Source organism: Balearica regulorum, chromosome 4 (genome assembly GCF_011004875.1).
Source record: "Balearica regulorum gibbericeps isolate bBalReg1 chromosome 4, bBalReg1.pri, whole genome shotgun sequence".
In the NCBI taxonomy this organism is placed as follows: Eukaryota; Metazoa; Chordata; class Aves; order Gruiformes; family Gruidae; genus Balearica; species Balearica regulorum.
In genome coordinates this window covers 27,683,873-27,704,520 of record NC_046187.1, presented here as the reverse complement: position 1 = coordinate 27,704,520, position 20,648 = coordinate 27,683,873, and the positions used below count along the sequence as shown (strand labels likewise).

The window sequence follows — 20,648 nt, the reverse complement described above, 5'->3', positions numbered from 1 at the left end:
TTCTGTACAACCAACCAAGAAAAAAAATCCACAAAGCTCTTGCATTAAATGAAGTTACGACAAAGCTTCTATAAAGCCTTTTATCTTTCGAGACGATTTCTGTTTGAGATGACATTTCTTCTAGACATGTTTTTAAAGATAAAAAAAGACAATGTGGAAAGGCTAATGTCTGCTCAGACCTCTCAAAACCATCCAATTAAAGTAGTTGTTTTAAAAACAAAACTGACATGGCAACCATGCCAAAGCCCTACGAGACTCTTGACAAATGAGTAACCTTGCAAGCTTCATGGAAGATTTATCCATTGTGCAGGATGACCCTTGCGCTCAGGTACGTGGCTGACAAACTCACATTCATCCCGTGAGATGAGGCCACCGTCTGCAAGAACACTGTACAGACCACAACGGCCTCTCAAAAAACATGAGCTAGAAAACAGTCTGAACGATGTCTCCTCCAACCCTTTCTTTCTTAAACATCCATGAACTGCCGAACTGTTGCACAAGAAATAAAAGGTGTCAAAACTCCTCCACTTTCATTTGCAACTACCTCCTAACACTCCCCTTCATTCTGTTCACAAAAATTATTTACTTTATTTACCTTAATAATCAATAGTTTGGAAATTCAGAATGTATTCCTAACCACGGTTTCTGCTTAGAGAAGAATCAACATTTTTGTCAACGTAATGCCTCTAAATTTGTACGGTATGAATTCCCTTCTACAATTCAGAATGTCTTGATAAATAGACTAACTACGTTAATCATGTCTCAACATTTTGATTTCTGCTCCCTCATTTGCTACACAGTCCTCATCTCAAAAAGAAAAAAAAAGAAAAAAGGAAAAAGGAAAGGATATGACATTTTTTTGTTTGTGCTAAACCTCACACTATCCATAGATAATTACATAGCAGCAGGGGTTTTATACTACTACTATTTATACTACTTTGTCTTGAATTTATTACATGTAAAGATCTGGATGCTCTGCCTGCACTCCGTAATTTCTGTTCTTCTACTCAGAGGGTCGAGAACTGGGTGAAAAGAGCAGAAAGTACAGGCAGCTATTGCCACTGCAGGACGTGAGAAGAGACGTCAGAAAGCCAGGTAGATCTCGCTGACGTGATCCAGCAGGAAATTACGGTGTTAGGTCACAAGGTTTGCAGAGAGAGAAGACTTGGGTTTGAGGATTTCACTTCAATGGGGAAGGAAGCCTGCACTTCTCCACATCAACAGTGCCATTCTCTCTTTGATGACATCTTCTTCATTCCTCCAAAAATTACCAGAATCTTCCACTTCTTTGAACTTACTGGCTAATGCAAAAATTTGATGTAAATGTTGCGAGACAAGAAGTTTAAAGTGACACCTCCATCCATGCAAGAAAAGTTTCAGCTTTTAAAGTTTTATCTAAGTTACCTTAGAGCTTCTAATCCTGCCAAAGCACCTTATAATTTAGAAAAGCACAATGATTAGTGCTTAGATGAAATGCTTCATTAAAAAAAAAAAAAAAAAGAGGAGTGGTTTACATTTCCCTTGTAACTAAGTTTTTCATTTTTATAAAGCCTTGGAAAGATTGAAATGAGCACTAGGTACTTAAAATATCATCCAGATTTGGGAAGCAGGGAAAATAAGGAAAGCTGGAAATTTTATCTTTTTGGCATTTAGTACTTGCTTATGGGTAGATCTCAGTATATCTGCCTATCACAGATTTATTTTTTCTTTTTTTCTAGGCTTCCTCTGAAGCACTCATGAGAACCAGACCTAGAAGATAACAGAGAATCAATGTAGTCCACTGCAGTTTCCCTGCCACTATCCAAGTAATGTAAGCCCACCATTCACAGTTTGTGTTGTTTTCAGTGGTACCATATTGAAGGCTAATTTTGTTTAGATAATTCCTTTAATTTTCTCCTTTTTCAGTGATGTAATATTGTAATAGTAAACAAGAACTAATTAGTAGATGGGTCTTTTCGCAAACTGAACAGCAAATATGAGGGTGAAAATTTTTCATGGCTTTTCAACTTACAGTCATTTACATACAAAAAAATTATGTCTAAACAACATATAATGAGTAAACATTCTGGTTTTATTTTTTTTTAACTCTGCTTTGCATATCATAATTTTCACTGAAGTCAAAAGATTTACGATCATTTGCCCTTGTTGAAAAATCTGAGTTTACAATCTTCAATTATTTGGTAATACTGCCTCACAATAGCAAAATTTTAAAATATCCCCCCCCCCCCGCCCCTTTCATCAAGAATATACAACACATCAACTCTCCTGTAACTCTATGTAAAATGTACAGCAGTGACCTTGCAATCTGGACATCCCTGAGGTATTTTTGGCCTGTCTCATTTCATACTATCAAAAAAAAAACCGGTTACATCTCTTAAATGCCAGCCCTGAAACTGCACCCCCTGCTTACTTGCTTAGTGTCTTTCAGCTGTTGAATTAGCAGCTATGTTAAGTTTATAACAAAGAGGTAATCTGCCCACCTCCCAGCTCCTATAAGTCAAGCTGTTTTCCTGCTGGGGTTCTGGCAGCCTCAGCATCAGGAAAGAAAAGGTCTGTGCAATTAAGCACTGCGTAAGCCAAAGGCACATATTTTCAAAACAGACTTGGGATTTAACTCCACTGTTGCATGATGAATTTGAGCCTTCGCACAATTCGACATCTCAGCACCCTCCTGAAAAGGAAAACCAAAAGCCCCAGACCTCTTGCACGCATCTCGAGCTACAAGCTCAAGACAAGGAACCTTGAAAAATTGTTACCGTTGCCACTAGATTGCCACCCCAGAAACACACGTAACACAGCGCACTCCCTTCTGGGTGCTCTTGCACTGATCATGCCGGGAAGAAAAACACAGCTCGTTCTGTTAGCTGTGTGGCTTTGCACGGGTAACAAAAGATGACCTCTCCCTCCAAAGGGCTGATGGCATCGGGCACTCCCCCAGCAGCTGAAATTAAGTGTGAATAAACACAAGGGAATTCACACTCGACAGGATAATTTGAGCCACGCGTTGCTAAGGTGTCTGCTGATGCTCTGTGAACTGTGGAGCAGTATGCTGGCATAGCTCCTTCACTCTGTAACTAACACACACCTCACCTGAATAGAAAAACTGCACTACTTTAACTGCATTGAAATCATTATACCATCATAGCACCTAGTACAGGTACAGCTTTCTCAGATGGAATAACTATCCCAACGGAAACCACGTACCTTTTTACACACACAACTGCATTCACACTACTGGTATGACTATATATTAGGGCTTTATTTCAGAGACAAATAAAGATACATTGCATCTGTAACCAAAACACAAGAGAGGCAAGTTATTGCCATTTCTGAACTACCATCCCTTGAACACAGGGAAAGAAAACTCTGAACACTACTGAAAATAAAGAAAAAAAATTGTATTGTCTTCACTACAACCAGGATTTCATTTTCCCCCCAACTTTCAGGGCATTAAAGATGATCTCTTCTCTTAATGCTCTGCTGCAGAACAGGGGCAACAAAGTAGCGCTACTTGCATCAACCAGACCTTCAGTGACAATTTATAGTCTTTGCCACAACGTTTTTGCCAACGTGCTCTAATTTTACCTGGTTTTTGTGCTTCTAAAACCAGTGCTCATGTACATACAGGTTGCATATTTAAAAATTAAGTGAATCCACTCCTTGTGGTCAGGGTCTCAGCTGTTTCTAACATGTTCAAGAATCTCATTCTGATCATTCTACTTCTGATTTTTTTTTTTAAACCTCTGTTGAATATTACCGAGCTGCTTTAGGATCTTGTTTTGACATCTGCATGGTACTTTAGCACCTCTAGACTTCAATTATTGCAAGACTCTCTTCTACCTAGTCTCCCAGATGATTTTATTAAAAGTGATCACTTGCAGAACATTGCTTCTTGCCTCATACTCTTTTCTAGTGTTTAGACCACCATACTCCCATTTCAGCCCTCGGAAGGGCCTCAAAATGTCCAAAAAGTAAGGACCTCTTTTTCAACCAAAAAGTGACTAGAAAATTCCTTTTCTGAAATATTCCTCTAATTCTTATAACTAGTACTTTCTAAACAGGTATCCAAGTGTCGGCTCCTAGCTCTCTTTGTGGGACCTCATGTCTCGGCCCCAGCTGTTTTCTGTGGAGATGGGTCCCACAGAGCAATGGAAGCAGAGCGGGGAAAAAGGTGCGAGCGACCTCCAGGGAACCGTCCCATGTTGTCTCCCTGCAGCCAAAAAGGGGTTCTTGGCATGTGGGGGGACTCACTCTGGGAAGAGCTGGCACAGGACCAGGCAAGCTGTGAGGATGGCCCTGACATAAACGGATGTTCCAGTCTGGGAATCTAATATAAACAAAAATAATCTGAATTTGCTGAATTACTAAACATTCATGGGTTTGAGGAGAACTGCCCAGCAAAAACCGAGATCTTACAAGATGTAAATTTTTGCTACAGAGAAACATATTTGCTACTGTTACATAGAAGAACAGAGCAAGGAAATTTAGGATAATTAAGGTATTAGGATTTTCTTTGCTCCAAGAGAAGTGAAAAAACCACATTGACTTCACCAGTAAACTATTCCTGATCGACCAAAACTATTTTAAATCAAGCTGTTTATTGGGAAACCTTAACACATTAGAGCAATGGAGAAAACTGAAAGGTGTTTATTCTTCCAATAAAGTCCTAGAAAGTGCACGGAGACTTGAGAGATGACAAACATACGGCTTCACCAGCATTCCCTTCACCCACAGTTTACTAACACAAGCTTATTTATATGAAATTCTTTTCCTGGGAGAGACCGGTTAATAATTTCGAACAGTTCACTGAGTTCAGGAGCATTTCAAGCACCAGATGCTTTTTTAATTGATGCGAGGTCCGATGGTCATATTCCATACTCACTCCAAACACCTCATTTTGTTCTTGCTAGAAATACCACAAAGACAGTTTCTCCTTCCGGAATTTCAGTCCTTGCATTTGGGAAATGAAGATGTATGAGCATTTTGAACCTTAAAACACAACTCTGGTTTTGTTCACTTTGAAGATTGGTTTAATTCTCCATATCTTAACTATCTGCTCTGTCAAAAATGGTCAGTATGTACCTTGTGATATTCAATTGACATTTAAGACTGCATGTTTTTATGTGGGATTGGGCAGGAAAATAATTCCAACAGTTCGTTTACATAATAGTATTAATGCATTATAGTCGGTGTTTACTCTGATTGTAATTTTTCCAAGACTGTCTCTACGTCTAACGTAAGGCATTTATGTCTGCCTTTCAAAAGAGAGTTTTCAGACTCAGGTAGAGATTAGTCATTCTTCCTTACAACCCATTCCTGCAGAACCACTTATACTCTAAGTATTCTAAATTCTTTGGATTTAAAAATAGCCCTCTATTTTGATCACTTGGGTTTCTTTTCTCCAATGACCATAAAACTTGTTTGAAAGTGAGAACTGAGGGGTTTCTACTCTGGAGTTAAAACCCTGGAACGGTGCACAAGCACAACAGGGAAACGTTATCAGTTATGGAGCCAAGGAAACAAGTGTGCCATACCAGATATTGCAACTTGCAGAAATTTGTTATTCTAAGTGAAGAAATACTCGGGCTCTGCCAAAAGGTCAAATGGAAAAGAGAGTGCAGCTACAGGATAAAGATTTGGTCTGTGCTGAGAAACCTCGTTTCATCTTATCTACATTGACATTTTTTTGTTTTACCTGTTGTAATTCCTTTATTAGTCTCTCATCCTGCAACACCTTGCTCAGAATTAATTTCAAAGACATGAAACACCCCCTTCAAACAGTGGAGCTACATCTAGTAAAAATGGAGCACACATGCCAAGGATTGAATCCCTAGATCAAAAGCTCCATGGGGCAAGGACTGTCATTTCTGCTGACTGCCTTATACAAATACCTTCCTCTCTTTCCCTCCGCATTATCAAATGCCTTCCACCTACCTTATGCAATTTCTTCCTCTGTTCTTAATGATAATAGCTTACATTATATAGTACCTTTCATCCAGAAGAATCCCAAATGCTTTGCAGCCCACAGACAAGGATTATCTCGCCCACTACCAGAACTCAGCTAGGTCTAGGCTCAATGGTGTCACTTTTACGCCAGATATCACACGGCAATCCAAGGGATTTTTTTAAAGCTTATACTACTTGTAATTAGTACCTTGGGCCAGCTACTCAATTCTTTTGGAATTACCCCAGAACTGCAGTAGTCTCGTGTCTACATAGCAGGAAGAGGAGCCAACAGATCGATGGAATAAAGATCAATGTGTGACTGACGTGGTAGAAATACACATTGAGATCAGGCTAGGACTGTTTACCACCACGACTTCTCCAACACAAAGTACTGGCAAGAGCTGGTGCCTGCTAAATATGCTCAGGGCCCCCTCTCCACCAAAAGCACCCCCCACCCCCAACATGCCAAGTTGTATTCTTCACCATTTTTCTTTCCTTGTCACTACTTATTGTGCCGAGTTCATGCCTGAATACATAGCTCTACGTCCAAGTACACGTACGAAACGGAAAACTGCCTTTCCTTTCAAAGGCATTCTTTAATCAAGGTGACAGGTGGGGAGAATCAGTTATGTGACCAAAGAAGTGGTGATTTGAGAGCCTTACATACAAACAGGAATATAAGCAACAGCTCAGATACTTACTTAGTGCTGGCAGAAGCCAGTACTGCTTCCGGTGAAAAAGTTGTGTTCCAGAATGGAAAAACTAAATTCAGAATATAATTTGCTAAATACATATGTGCTAAATCAGGAATCTTAAGGGGATTATTACCCACCCATAAGCTATTTTGCTTTGTGTTATATGGCTTGCTATTGTCTTTAATCAGCAATAGCCCTGGAGTAGATTTTGGCAAACTGTCAGACCAGCACTTGAAAGCTGAAGCAAATCCATTTGTTCTGTTTCTTATATTAAAAAAATATGTAGAAATGAAGACAAAACTATCCTCTTCCAGATACAACTTGGCTCGGTCGAAGTCTACAGGAGATACGAACTAGGTTATCACAACTGAATGGTAGTTCAAGACTGACCTGCACAACAGTTTAAGTCTGTGAAGCCACCCCTCACACTCCCAACCTTCCCCAAGCAATCCAGTGTGGTAATCCACAGTGATGATATAGCTTACAGCTCACCATGGATCAGAGAAGGGAAGAAGTAGGCACATGTGACTCAAAAAAAAAAAAAAATCATAATCGAAGTGCTGACTTCAGTATGAGACAAAATCCTGCCTATACTGATTTTTGGCAGGTGGGTGAAAGAACCTTGCAATTCTTTAGTTTTTAGAGCACTTGCATTTGGAACAGCATATTTCTATTTGTAAAATGTGCCAAGGGATTCTGTTAACATTTTAAATTAAGGTTTAAAATGAACTAATAAAGCAAAAGTAGTTTCACTGCATCTTATTTTTAAGAAACTTCTCTTCATACTATAAATATAACACTGGCAAGATAATGCACTGATCCATTTTACAAACATATTATAACTCAGCTGCTTGGGATTACATATTTTTATATCAATATGACAACAGTGTATTAAGATACGGTATGTGGAATGAAACAGCAATATATATGTTCTTACGTGCTGCCATCTTACCCAGTCACAGACACGCAGGCATGTATCAGAGGACCTATATTGCTTTTAACAGATAATGGGTATTCTCCCTTGACTCAGAGGGAGATAAAGTCTGAACTTTTCAGAGAAAGGAGTCAAGCTGTAGCTCAAAAGCTGCTGCAAGGGTTTCTGACTGACCATTCAGTGACCAGATCAACAATGACCTGGATGAACAAATCCAGATTAGGTTTTATTTGATAATTGTGCACCTCATCTGTCAGTTTGCAAAACCAAGCAGCCACACAGAACAGCAGAAAAAAAATCCAGGTTTTTTTCATGAGAACTGGAACAAAGGATTCGTGCTTGGTATTTGACTTGCTTCTAGTCAAAGGTGGGCAGGTTGGAGAGGACACCATTTCCTTCACAAGCCAGCTAAAGACGCTGTCATTTGACCTTCACATTCTACGACCTGATACTTGAGTCTGCACCAGGTGTCAGCATCTTCAACAGGGCACACATGCATCACTACTTCTCTGTGGATTCAAGTGCTACATCAAAAGCCAGAGATCGTGCAGTCCTGCATGCTATATCTAAACTGAACTCATTCATTCTCTCCAGCACAGCATGTTATCTGATGGCTTTTTTTGTCCCATTTGCCCCCTATCTAGTCCTTCCATTTTCATAAGATTTTGCATCCAGGAGACTCAGATCAAATAAACCTAAACGTCAAACGAAATGATGAGGTTCTTATTTAGTTTTTCTGTTATGTCTCTTTTCTAATAGCTCATGTCTATTCATCTGATTTAGCTTGCACAAGCTGCAGAGCAGACTGCCTTCTGTGCTATATTTGGATGGCCACTAGTTAGCACCAAGGTCCGTTCTCCGTCAGCTTTCCAGCACACATATTTGGATTTGGCTGGATACCAAACCACCTTTCTGAAAACCTCAATAGTGACATTCTTCTGCTCACAAGTGGTATCTGCAAAGAGCTTCAGTATTCCTGAGCTAGTTAAATTACGATGCTAGATATACACAGTAGGCTGCAAGCAGTTTTGCAGCCAAAAACAGAAATAAGAAACTTACTTCAATGCTGAAGTACCCTCTGTCCACGTAGTCCCCCAGGAAGAGATACCGCGTGTTGGCAGGAGAACCTCCCACTTCAAACAGTTTCATCAAGTCAAAGAACTGACCATGGATGTCTCCACAAACTAGAAGAAAAAAGAAAAAAAGAGTAATATTCAGATTCACCATGTCAAGACCATCTTAGGCACACGCATTCTGAAGTCACTCTCTCTCATAAGAAACGTGTTGTGACAGTTTTGTGCATCATCCTCTAGTTAAATGACCAGCGAGAGCTGGCAGCTGCTCAGCAGAAGCTGTTTTTCTATGACGTGCATTCATGTATGTGTGCAAAAGGCTACCAACTAATTAAAGAAGATCCATCAGGAAAATTTGACCTGTAATTATTTTCATAGGTATCTGTCCATTCCTCCTACTGCCCAGCAGAGCACACGGTACTGGCAATACTATAAGACAAACCAAATCAGTCCTGAAAAGAGAACATGTTTAAGCAAGGTTACTCTTTCTTTCGACAAGAGAAGCTCCTCTATTTCTTCTAGTCTTAAACCCAAATAAAGACCAATAGGCTTTCCATAAAATGCAGAGCGTGCCTGTCCTGTGGATGCCACGGGTTAAACTGACAAATTTCTGACTTTTGGTTTCTGTGCAGAAAAATGGCCTGCTTGCTTTCCTAAAGCATGTCTTGCATGAGAGATCACTGATTTTTTTATGCTTTAACCTCTACCATTTTATTTAACCTTGTATAATTACGATTTGTTTCACTTTGCTGCAATGAAGTCAACCTAACAAGCGGCTTCTCTAGAAAGACCAGCTCCCGATAAACACGACAGACAGAGCACAAGTGATGCGCAGCCGGGGCTAAGTAGGGATGCCTCTTTTTGTGCTTTAGGGTTAAAAGATGGCTCGGCTATCTTTTGAAATTGCAGACTCCACGGTGGGTGATTTTAAGCATCTGCAGGAAGGCAGGCAATGCCTTTGGAGGTCCCCATGGAAGCTTAACTAACAGTGCTGTGTCCAAATCTGCTTTGTTTTTCCTTCATTTCCTCTACACAAGGAAGGGGAGAAAGAAAACCCCTATATCCAGTTTAGGGCCAAGCCCAGACCTTTTCTGGCAATGATCCTTAACTAAGAAAAATGTTAACAGCCTTGACTGTTATTGAGGTCAGTTTAGACCGGTTTTCCCTTCAATGACTCAAAGAAAAAAAACCCCACCAAAAACACCCCCCAAAACCCCCCCCACAAAATCTGATTTGCAAATGGAGAGGGTAATTTTGAAGAAACTGAATAAACTAAGGGTCCAAGATAGACCTTATCTTGCAACAGCAGCACAGCTTCTTATTTACTGCTAACACAAAATTCAGTAGACTTCAGATGCGCTCTGATGTAACAGTTCAAGCTTTTGTATTCAAGCAGTGCTCTCATTTGAGCTTTTATCTGGAAGTTGATACAGAGGTCTTGTTCCATCACAGATAAACAAACCTCAGGTTTATCGCATGCCATGGAGAAGCTGAAGTCACATTTCCACATAGATACAAAAGGACTATATAGAACAACAGCTGGAGCACCAAATCCAACAGACTTGCAGTGCAAACAGTATTTGTACATTGTTCTTTCAACTCAGTCCAGTGTCACATTACCTTTTTTACTTGCATCACTCTTCTCTGAATGTATACACTAACAATAGGATCATCATAATATTGCCATTCCATCCAAAAACTAAAAACAAAACCCAAAAAGCAAAAAATCCCCACTCAAACCAAAACCAACCAACCAACTTCCCCTCAGGTACAGAAAAATCCACTGGTGTCTCAGTCACTGCTTTCATGAATATTTATGTGAAATTGGTGACATAATTCATGAGTGTTGGCTAGCTGAGCATTCTTCTGTGATAGTTCCACATAAAACAGCATATAGTACTCTTATCACCATTGTGTTACATCGTATAATCTCTTTTTTCTAGTTGATTCCCCCCCAAGAGTTTTAGATGACAACTTTCATGCTGAAAGCCATCAATAGTTCTAATTTCTACCTAAGAATAATATCTGCCATTAATTATGCAAAATAAATACTATTTAAATCCTCAAGTGGTATAACACCACCTCTATTTCTCTAAAAAAATTTGTAGCCCAAAGGAAATTTTTGGAGAGCATTTTTATTTGAACACATTAATCTACCAAACCAATACACACTGCTTGACTGTACTCCTCTGCATGGACACTGTGGGAAGATTAAGAACACGTGTCGCATATTGATGGCCAAGCAATCTGCTCTCCTAACTTCCAGCAGAAAAGCTTTTAGTTATGTAACTGTACAGCTCTACCAATTATCGCCCGCCCCCATTTGCTCCAACTGCAAAAACCTGAAGTTGAACAAGACTGAAAGATTTTAAATGGAGTTAACTTTTGCTCTTTCACTAAAGCACAAAGAAACAAGATTTTTGGGGTGTTTTTTTTTGTTGGTTTGGTTTTTTTTATTTTTTTAAATGCAGACATGTGTGAACAGATAAATACATTGAGGCCTCTACAGAGAAACCAAGAAGGTTAGACAGCTTTCTCCAAGTAGCTGTATGTTCATGAATTTGTCACAAGTCAGAAAAACAGAGAGCAAAACAGTGAAGAGGACAGAAATAAAAAGTGCAGAGCCCTGAGATCCCACAACTTGCAAAATTCTGAATTGGACTTGAGAATCGATGCTTGATGGATAGTACAGGCATTTTGTACACAGCAACCTACCCTTTTCACACTTGACAACAGATACAGAGACGTATCCAGGAAAGAAAAAAACAAAGCCCTCCAACCCAACCTTGCTAAGCAACTAAAGGAGTTGCAAAAGAGAAGCTTAAAATCAGGAGGTAAAAGCAGTGGGGGGAAGAGAAGACACTCAAAATTAAGAGTTAACATTGAGATTTAATTTATTATAGTCAGATCCCAGAATTCCTACTGAAAGACCACAATGTTACATACGGTTAATCCAATTAGTGTTTTGCCTGGAATAGCATGGAACAGCTTAAGTATCTTACACTTTCCAGGTTTGCATGTTTGACCTGAAACACCCTTACAATGAAAAGCCTGCGTACTCATATTCTGATGGATGGTCTTGTTTACAAATAAATTAAAGTGCAATTTTGTGTGCATACAGTACTACACTCCATTTGTAGTTTGAAAGCAACTGCTTCTAAAGCTATAGTTCTGCCACCTTTCTTTTCCAACTCTTACAAATCTCAAAACTGGAAGATTTCCCAGGCAGGCAGATCAATGCTTTATCTTTCATTAGGTCGGGGCAGAAGAGATCCAGCATTAGATTTCCATTCATAAAGGCGGAAACATCCATCAGCCAATAACACTGCCACATCCTTCACTTGCAGCTTCCCGTCGCTAACAAAGAGCCTCGCAGCAGTGTCCCACCAAGAGACCACAGCAGAAGTTCCACATCCCTTCCACACCACCTCTACAAAGCTCTAAGAACTACCTTCCTCCTTTCACATTACAGAAAAAAATTTTGAAACCACACTAATTATTATATGTTCGTGTTTACTCCTGCACAAGCATTACCACTGGATCCCTTGTTCCTTTTAATTTTGCCAAAAAATATCTTTTTTTAGACTTGTGCAGACCCTCTTTTGGTATTGGAGCACTTGCTATCAAACAACACATTCAATGAGATATGAACATTGTTCCACCAAATAACAACAAAATAAAAACCAGCACCGTGAAGCAGGAAATTCAATTCTTAATGAAGATCTCCAGGATCAACGTACTTATGGATTTAAAGTATGAACGTAGGGAACGTAAAACACTGTATGTGCGTGGGATTAACATTAAAAGCAGCTGTGTTCATACAAAACAAATTTATCAAAAGGAGAAATACCGGGTGCTATGTCTTCTGTTAGAAATGTACACATTTTCCTATATCACTGGTTTCCCAAAAGTGTCATCAAGTCATGGCGTTTTTACACTCATTAATTTATGATAACTAAATAATCTGACCGCATACTTTTTCCCCTAAAAAAAGACTGCTTAATTTGTCCAGTGCTTTTCAACTTTTTTGTATCCTTAAATTGCCAGCTGGGCAACAACAAAACAGCGTTTCCACTGACTTACCACTTCCAGGGATCAGTTCAGGCACCAAACCTGTTGTCTGTGAATTTGTCTGTCTGGACCTGTTGGTAGCGCCTACCTACCTAACCTCCCTTGGCAGCAAGCTCCAGAACTGCATGACATGCTACGTAAAGAGATTTTTTTTTTAAAAAAGATGTTTTAAACTGTTCTCCTACTGAATTCATTTGTGCAATCAGAAGGTTTAAGAAACACTCGTTGTTTGTGGACTACTTAGAAATTTATCTCTGTTAAGGATGTTTTCAGGGGAGACATGAGCCCCTCCAAAAGATTCAAGTTCACAGGACTGCCCATGCGATTACTGAGAAATCATGTTTCTGAGCAGCTTTTCCTACTTGTTATGATGGGTCCTTTGATCCACTACACCATCTTACACTATAGCACCAGACCTTTCCCAATGTAACACTAAAAAATACCATTTTATTATAAAAGTAGAAATTAGACACAGGGGAGAGAATGAAGAAGGGTTTTTTCATTTGTTTGGTTTTAGAAACTGTCATCCTAATACAAATTAAATTATGTTTCTGATGGCTTCACTGAGCAGGTCTCCCTCTGATTTATGTCAAAGTAACAAGCAACATCAACAGGAATAATTACGTTCAAGTTGTACTAGCAGTGAAGGAAGTCCAAAACTTTGCAGTGGTATTGCCAGCTTATTTATAGAAGACAAAGTGGTAGAGTAGTGATTTAGATTGCAACGATTATTGGCACAAATAAAAAGTCTGAAAATGCTCTTCAGATACCTTCCTTCAGACAACTAAATGCTCTTCACTATGTACAAACAGTCCAGAGATTATTCTGTGTGGTTTCCAACTCCAAATGGATATCAAGAAAAAAATTTTATATTAAACACTGTAAATTGTCAATTAAATTTTTTTTCCATCTCCAACAGTTTGGATATGCTGCACTTATTTTCTCATTTGTCACGTATATATTTAACTGGTGTAACGTTATAGTCTGATACTAAAATACCATTAATGTTTCCAGTGAATTTACATTCCATGTATCACAAGATTATATTCCCATCTTCAAATGTCATCAGGGATTAGGAGCAGATATGCAACACTCCGCCATCAGCTTCAGAAACAACATCTGCAAACTCATACATGTATGGCAATTAACAATAATGAAGCAAAGACACCTTTTAAAGAAGAAGCTAACACCGCGTAGGGAATATTATCCATCGCTCAACAACTTGTTCTTTATGTTCACCGAGCTAGGGATGTTTGCACTGAGCTCCCAGAGATTGTGCATCAGCAAAGTAGCATGCAATTCTGCAAAACCTAAGGGAGAAACACACCCTATTGAGTTACACTGGATTTGCAGTCTGCGTTCTGCAAAGGTGTTTGCTTTGTACAAGGTTTAGGAAGCGTTTAGCTGCTTACCATTCAACTAGTTAGCACACGCTTCTACGAGTCTACTGTTTTCCAAGGACACTTGGAAGGTACTTACAAAGCCTTACTGACATAGGGGCGAGCGCACCATGTAAACCGTCACATGTCTCAGCTCACTCGCGGATGCTCAATTGTCCACGTCTACAGGATAAGACGGTAAAGAGGCTGCATACCCCAGTGAGAAGTATGTCCCAACCATTTCTCCAGGGGAGTAGTCTGGAGCAATGAAAAGTTACCAAGGGCTGAATGAAGACACCAAGTGAGGAAGGAGTATTTACAAGCAACAGTGGACACACAAAGGCAAAGCAAAACCAACTAGAGAAGCTTCTGTAGGTGAGCAGTCAAAGACTGGGCTTCCTTAGCTAACTGATAAATATAAGGGAAAACACCTGCAAGAGCTATGTGGATGAAATTCTCAGGTACTTCAAGGAAAACCACTGCATTGCTCCTAAAGGGCTCAACTATTAACCAGAAGGCTCTCATTTTCCCCAAGATTTAACAACAAAGTCACATATAAGAGTCACGTGTCTTTGATTACACAATCTTTGAGCTTGAATGAGTTTTGTTTCCAGTGTATGTGTTTCTGAGGAACATTATATATTGCCACAGTGGTATGAAATGTTCGAAACACTACAGGTTTTTTTCCATGCATTTTTTTTTACTTTTTTTTTTTTTAATCGCAATTTTCTTCCTTACTTTTTTGGAGAACAAGGAGGAAGGATAAGCACAAAATAAAAGAAGAAACTCCAAGTGTTATTTGTAGCTGTTCACTAAAGCACTACTCCAGACACAAACCCAGTGGTTAAGTTACATACATTGTTTTATAGTCATGGAATTCTGTTTCTGTTTATAACAGAGATGTTTAAAGAACTTATAGGCTTCATTACTTACTCGAAGTCAGAATCATTTAGACAGCTCACAAGGTAACTTATTATCCTAAGAAAACATCTACTAGACTCAACATAATGGGCTTTCATATGAATGTTTGTTATACTAAGTGTATTGAAAAACACAGCTCTGTATTTCCAAAAGAAGCATGATCTCATTCATATTCATATCTGGTTATCTAACATGATTATAATAGGCTTTCATCTATCTTTTCCCTTCAATCACTGCATGCAAATTGATGAGTTTATACTACCAGAGTGAATTGGCTTAACAAAAAAATGCAATTACATATTTTTGTAAGAGCCTGCTTCACCAAAGATAAAGCCAGAAACCATTACCCACACAGGTACAGCAAAGGAAACCACAAATGGACCATCGATGCCACACTTGACCTTCCTTCTTTGTACTGACAGAGGGGAAAAAAAAAAGGGGGGGGGAAGAAAAAAAGAAGCATCATCTTGGGAAAAGCTGTTTTCTGTGCAACACATGAGGACGCTCTACTGTGTTCTGCTCTGCCAACACTTGAAATGCTAGTGTCTGTAAAGATCAACCCACGCGCGCTCCTCGTAATGGGAGTTACAAGTTTTCTCCCACGAGCCCCTGAAGGCTAGAACAAATTAATGACAGTTGATTTGAAGAGGTAGAGTGAAAAAGAGTGGGGAAGGGAAAACATCACATCAGAAAAGACATTCAGGACAACAGTCATTAATATTCTCTGGTGAAGGAGGAAGCAAAAAAAACCAACCCTAAATGATGCGGCAGAAAGCCCTTCAAGATGGCTACAAAAAATATCTTCAAGCACAAAAATATCTTCAGCGCAAAGTTTTTAAAAATAGCTCCAGAAAATTACTTTTTGTATCACAAAATTATTTGCAGTGTCTCAAAACGAAGTAAAAACCCTGTACATCACAGCAGTGAAGTCCCAAATGAAAACTTTCAATTCCAGGTCAAAGCAACGTAGCAGAGTTGTAGTAGAAAGGGGACGGTGATCTAGTGAAAATTTTACAGAAGTTTTCCAAGATCAACAGGGAAAGGTGCTCTCATCACATATACCAGAAGATGCTGAATCAGGTCATGGGGAGAGAAACAAAATGGAATGGCAGTAAAACAGCATTCACTCTCATACACATCAAAGAAACAACTGCCTCTTGCCCTGCCACCCTCCAAGGTCAGCAATGCCCCATAGCATTCTCCGTAGCAAATGGAAAAGCAAATGTGCCGTCATTATCTCCTGTGAATGCACTCTCAGTATCAGGGAGCAATGCTTATTCCACAAATAACCCCATCAGAAAGACTACTTGTCAGGGAAGTGCTTCATAGGTGTATGGGTCAGGATTTCCAGCTCATATCCTTAGATCAAGGTTATTTATAGCAATAGGGAAATTATCTTATCCTCAGTTTTACAGATGTAAAAACCCAAAGGCCTGGGGAAGTTTAATAATTTATAAGGTCACCAGTTCAGTCAGTGGGAGGGCAGGTATAGCCAGAGAGCGAGCAACACATCCTCATATTGCTCCATCCAATTCAAGGCACCAGGAGAGTCCTTTCAATGAGGAAGGAAGGTCCCGCACAAGAAGCAGGCACAACCTGACTTTACACACAATGCTCCAAATGAAATTTAAGGAAGGTGAGACAAGCCAAAATGGGAAAAGAGCTTTTGAAGAGGAGAAGCTCAAATACGCTCAACTCCATAGACAAAAGAAGCGTAAAATTCAATGCTGTGTTTTATTCTGGGAATAGCTTTTATTTGCATAGATTGGACCGTAATATTGTCCATCTATAACACACAGGTTCGTTATTAGAATTACTCAGTGTCACACCTTTCTCACTAACCTTGTTGAAGAGGCCTCCATTAGTTTTTTGCTATACAGTATTTTTCCAGAGTCAACAATTTGCCATTAGAAGTAGTTTGTAGCCAGTCCTTCACAATTTAATGTGGTGGGGTTTGGTTTGTTTTGGTTTGGGTTTTTTTGTTTGTTCGTTTGGGGTTTTTTTTTGGGGGGGTGGGTGGGTTGTTGTTGATTATGATTTAATTCAACTCTTAGGATCAGGTTTCTTTACAGTTAGTATTTCTATCAGCAGCACAAATCCCAACCCCAATAAAGCTGAAATAAAGGCACTGGTATTATATGGATATAGCGATAGTTATACAAAGCCCAAAGAAGCGTTCAGTATTTACAAGGGCTTGATGGATAGTATCCTTGTTTGCTCTTCTTACTGTAGAATTTTAGAGCAGCATTACCCTAACAGACTGCAATCCAATTACCTTCCAAACACCCAAAGATTTACAAGATTTTATGGGTAGCAGTATTAGCATGTCAAGCTTCAGCATATGAATGCCTAGCATCTAAAAACCTAACCACAAAAACTGGACATTCATGTTGGCTTGTAATTATATTTTCCATTTTCACCTGAGGATAACATTTGTTGTCACAGTTTCCTCATTCTGTGCCATCACAGACCTGCTTTATGCTCCATCCCACCCCTGCTCGGTGTTTTATTAAGAATCAGAAGCATTACTCTATGACAAAAAGCATCCTCCTTCCTTCAGCACAACGATTTGTCTTATCAGTGGAAAACAAACATTTGCTCAACACAAACAAATGCATTTGTTCATTACCTTTGGATCTATAGCACTCTATTTCCCAGAAACGGATGTTAAGGGAAATAAAAATACTATTTCTCAAATTCCTGGGCTCTTAATAAGCAACTGGCAGTATCGGCATGGATACTTGCATGCACCCTGAGAGGAAGGAGCCAGCACAATTAGCTTCAAAAGAAACTCTGTGAAGTTCAGCATTTGGGCTTAATGGTCTATATTCAGAGCCGTAAGTGAAAAGAACCAGCAGCGAAGACCTACTGAGCTTTAACCTCAGCTTTGGCACCCATGTCTTTAATGGGCTCCAGCTATTATTTTAATCTAACCTTTCTGTACTACAGGTGTTCATGTGCTAGTATATAGGTATAGGGTTAAGGAAAGCAAATAACATGCAAGTTTCCCAATTCTAGCTCAAGCCACACAAGATGACTTTTTAAAAATCATAGAATATAAATTCCATAACCAAAGTCTTATATAAATTTAAGAAAAGTGCTTGTAAGAGAAAGCTCTCCATAGTAACTTATGTCCTGGTAAAAGCTCATATGACAATTAGCTAGGGGAGCCTGGCTTATTACAAGGTTTACTGTGGGAGGGTTAGGAAGTCCAACTATGCTGCTAGAGATGATGGTTATTGGTAGCATGACTAGGGAAAAAGGATTTCAGACATGCAAGTGAAATTGTGCAAGGAGGAGCTGACCACATTAATCTCTTGCTCAAAACATATAGCTAAACATGATCTTGAGTAGGTAGTTCAATCCATATGCTGATCCTAAATCAACATGAATCATAGAATCATAGAATGGTTTGGGTTGGAAGATCATCTAGTTCCAGAAAAAAATGCTACTACTTAATGACAATTATGAAAATGAACACAAAGTCATCACACTGATTAACAGAATAGCCTTAATTATGTTTCTTTGTATAACCTTGCTATTAGGCATATAGGGAGCGCACTCGATTTAGACAGGACTCTGGGTAGCATTAGGGGTGGCACCCAAGTAGATTGGGGCTAGCTCCTGCACCACGCTCCTCAAGCAAACTAACCAGTCTCTCCCACTGTACTGAGAATTGTTTTCCCAATGGCTGAGGAGGGAAAAAACCCCAAAACAAAGTCAGATGAGGGGAGGGACAGGGAAGAAATATTCTTTTGGCAGACAGCCACTAACCACATGACATCCAGTTGTTCTGTGAGGTAACAAGAGTACTGCTATTCAGAAACAGAGGTAAGAAGAAAAGGTCACCATTAGGTGAAAAAACGGAAAAAAAAATCTATTACGTTGAATTGACATTTATGGCACTCTTCTGGTCTGTAGTCTTACAGTAATCTCAAATATCACATCTTTTTAGGTTTCTAATACAGAGTTATCAGATACATTTTTAATAATTACAGAACAAACATTCCAAGGGGAGGCAAATAAATGCTTATTATCTTACCAATCAGCCAAACAGGATTTCATTGGCATTTGATTAGGTTAAATTTGATATGTGAATTATGTGTACGTGAATTCAGTATCTCCATCCAAGAATCTCCACCACCTTATTTCTTGCACTTGCAGTACAAAGGCCTCTGCTGCTTGAATCATGGAATGGTTTGGGTTGGAAGGAACCTCAAAGATCATCTAGTTCCAAACCCCCCTGCCACGGGCAGGGACACCCTCCACTAGACCACATTGCCCAAAGCCCCATCCAACCTGGCCTTGAACACTTCCAGGAATGCAGCATCCACAACTTCTCTGAACAACCTGTTCCAGGGCCTCACCACCCTCCTCATGAAGAATTTCTTCCTTATACCTAATCTAAATCTACCCCCCCTTCAGCTTAAGTCCATTACCCCTTGTCCTGTCACTCCATGCCCTTGTAAACAGTCCCTCTCCAGATTTGCTGTAGGCCTCCTTTAGGTACTGGAAGGCTGCAATAAGGTCTCCCCAGAGTCTTCTCTTCTCCAGGCTGAACAACTGCAACTCTCTCAGCCTGCCTTCACAGGAGAGGTGCTCCAGCCCTCCTTAAGAGCCTGTCCTTCCTAAAGAGCCTGTATCTTTCCATTCCAACACTCCAGTCATAGAAGCGATCCCATCACGTCTCCGTGATGCCAGTAAGATCATAATCAACCTCAGTCGAACAGATGATACAAATGCAAATAATGCAATCAGTATACACACAGCCCAAGAAGACCCTCAGCTACAGTTCCAGATGAGAAAATTAATCTCACAAACTTGGAATTTTAATAAAAGTTATATGTACAGGTATCAAATAAACTCCTGAGTCAACTTTTTATATCGCAGGACAAGATTTTCAGGAAGTTCAGATGATCTAGTTACAGAGTTCATTAATTTCTCATGGGAGCTATGCGATTACTTCTTCCACAGCCATTCCCAGATTATCTGGTTTCAAAGAATATGGAACACCTTAATCTTGGACATGTACATAATCCAAATATGAAACAGTGTTTATATGACCTTGTGAAATTTTGTTGTAAAACACAACCTTCTTCCATTTAAATGCAGCATGTATAATAAAGGAAGTATCTGAAAATACAATTAATTTCCTCTTAAAGGCACAATATTAATAAGGGTGTGCTTTTAACAGAAAATACACAAGATGAGACCAGCAACTGATTCCCTCAAACACCAGATGTTTTCTGAGAGGGCAATTCCAAGCTTCAACAGAAAAGGAGCAAATCCCATCAGCAGGATGCAACGGTGCCACACACCATAAGTAACAATTACCATCCTTTGATGGGAAACCATGTAACGTTTCTGACAAATAAATTGCATAAACCCCCTCAAATACAGATTTTTCCAAAATACAATACTACAGCTGTAGGCGTGCATTACTAATGGCAGAGTAGCCATACCTGTATGGCTGTACCAAAAGACTGCTGTACCAGCGTGAAATAAAACTTTATATCCGACATGACTTTAAAGATACGCGCCTGGCTTTGCATGCTACTGCTCAGCTGGCTGCTGTAATACTCCAACCAGAATGTGCTTGGGCCAAGTTACTGCTACGTGATGTCCATTT

General features: G+C 39.5%; 1 protein-coding gene and 1 long non-coding RNA gene across 2 annotated transcripts in view; one reads left to right on the top strand and one right to left on the bottom strand.

Moving 5' to 3' along the window:
- The window catches only part of PPP3CA (protein phosphatase 3 catalytic subunit alpha), a 202,269-nt gene that overhangs the window by 47,897 nt on the left and 133,724 nt on the right, over positions 1 to 20,648 (bottom strand). Inside the window, exon 3 of the mRNA XM_075751528.1 lies at positions 8,635 to 8,759. Coding sequence (XP_075607643.1) covers positions 8,635 to 8,759 — 125 coding nt within the window. The remainder of the gene's footprint in view (positions 1 to 8,634; positions 8,760 to 20,648) is intronic.
- LOC142601704 (uncharacterized) overlaps positions 1 to 20,648 on the top strand; it is a 129,837-nt gene that overhangs the window by 92,873 nt on the left and 16,316 nt on the right. The gene's annotated exons all lie outside the window — the stretch shown is intronic.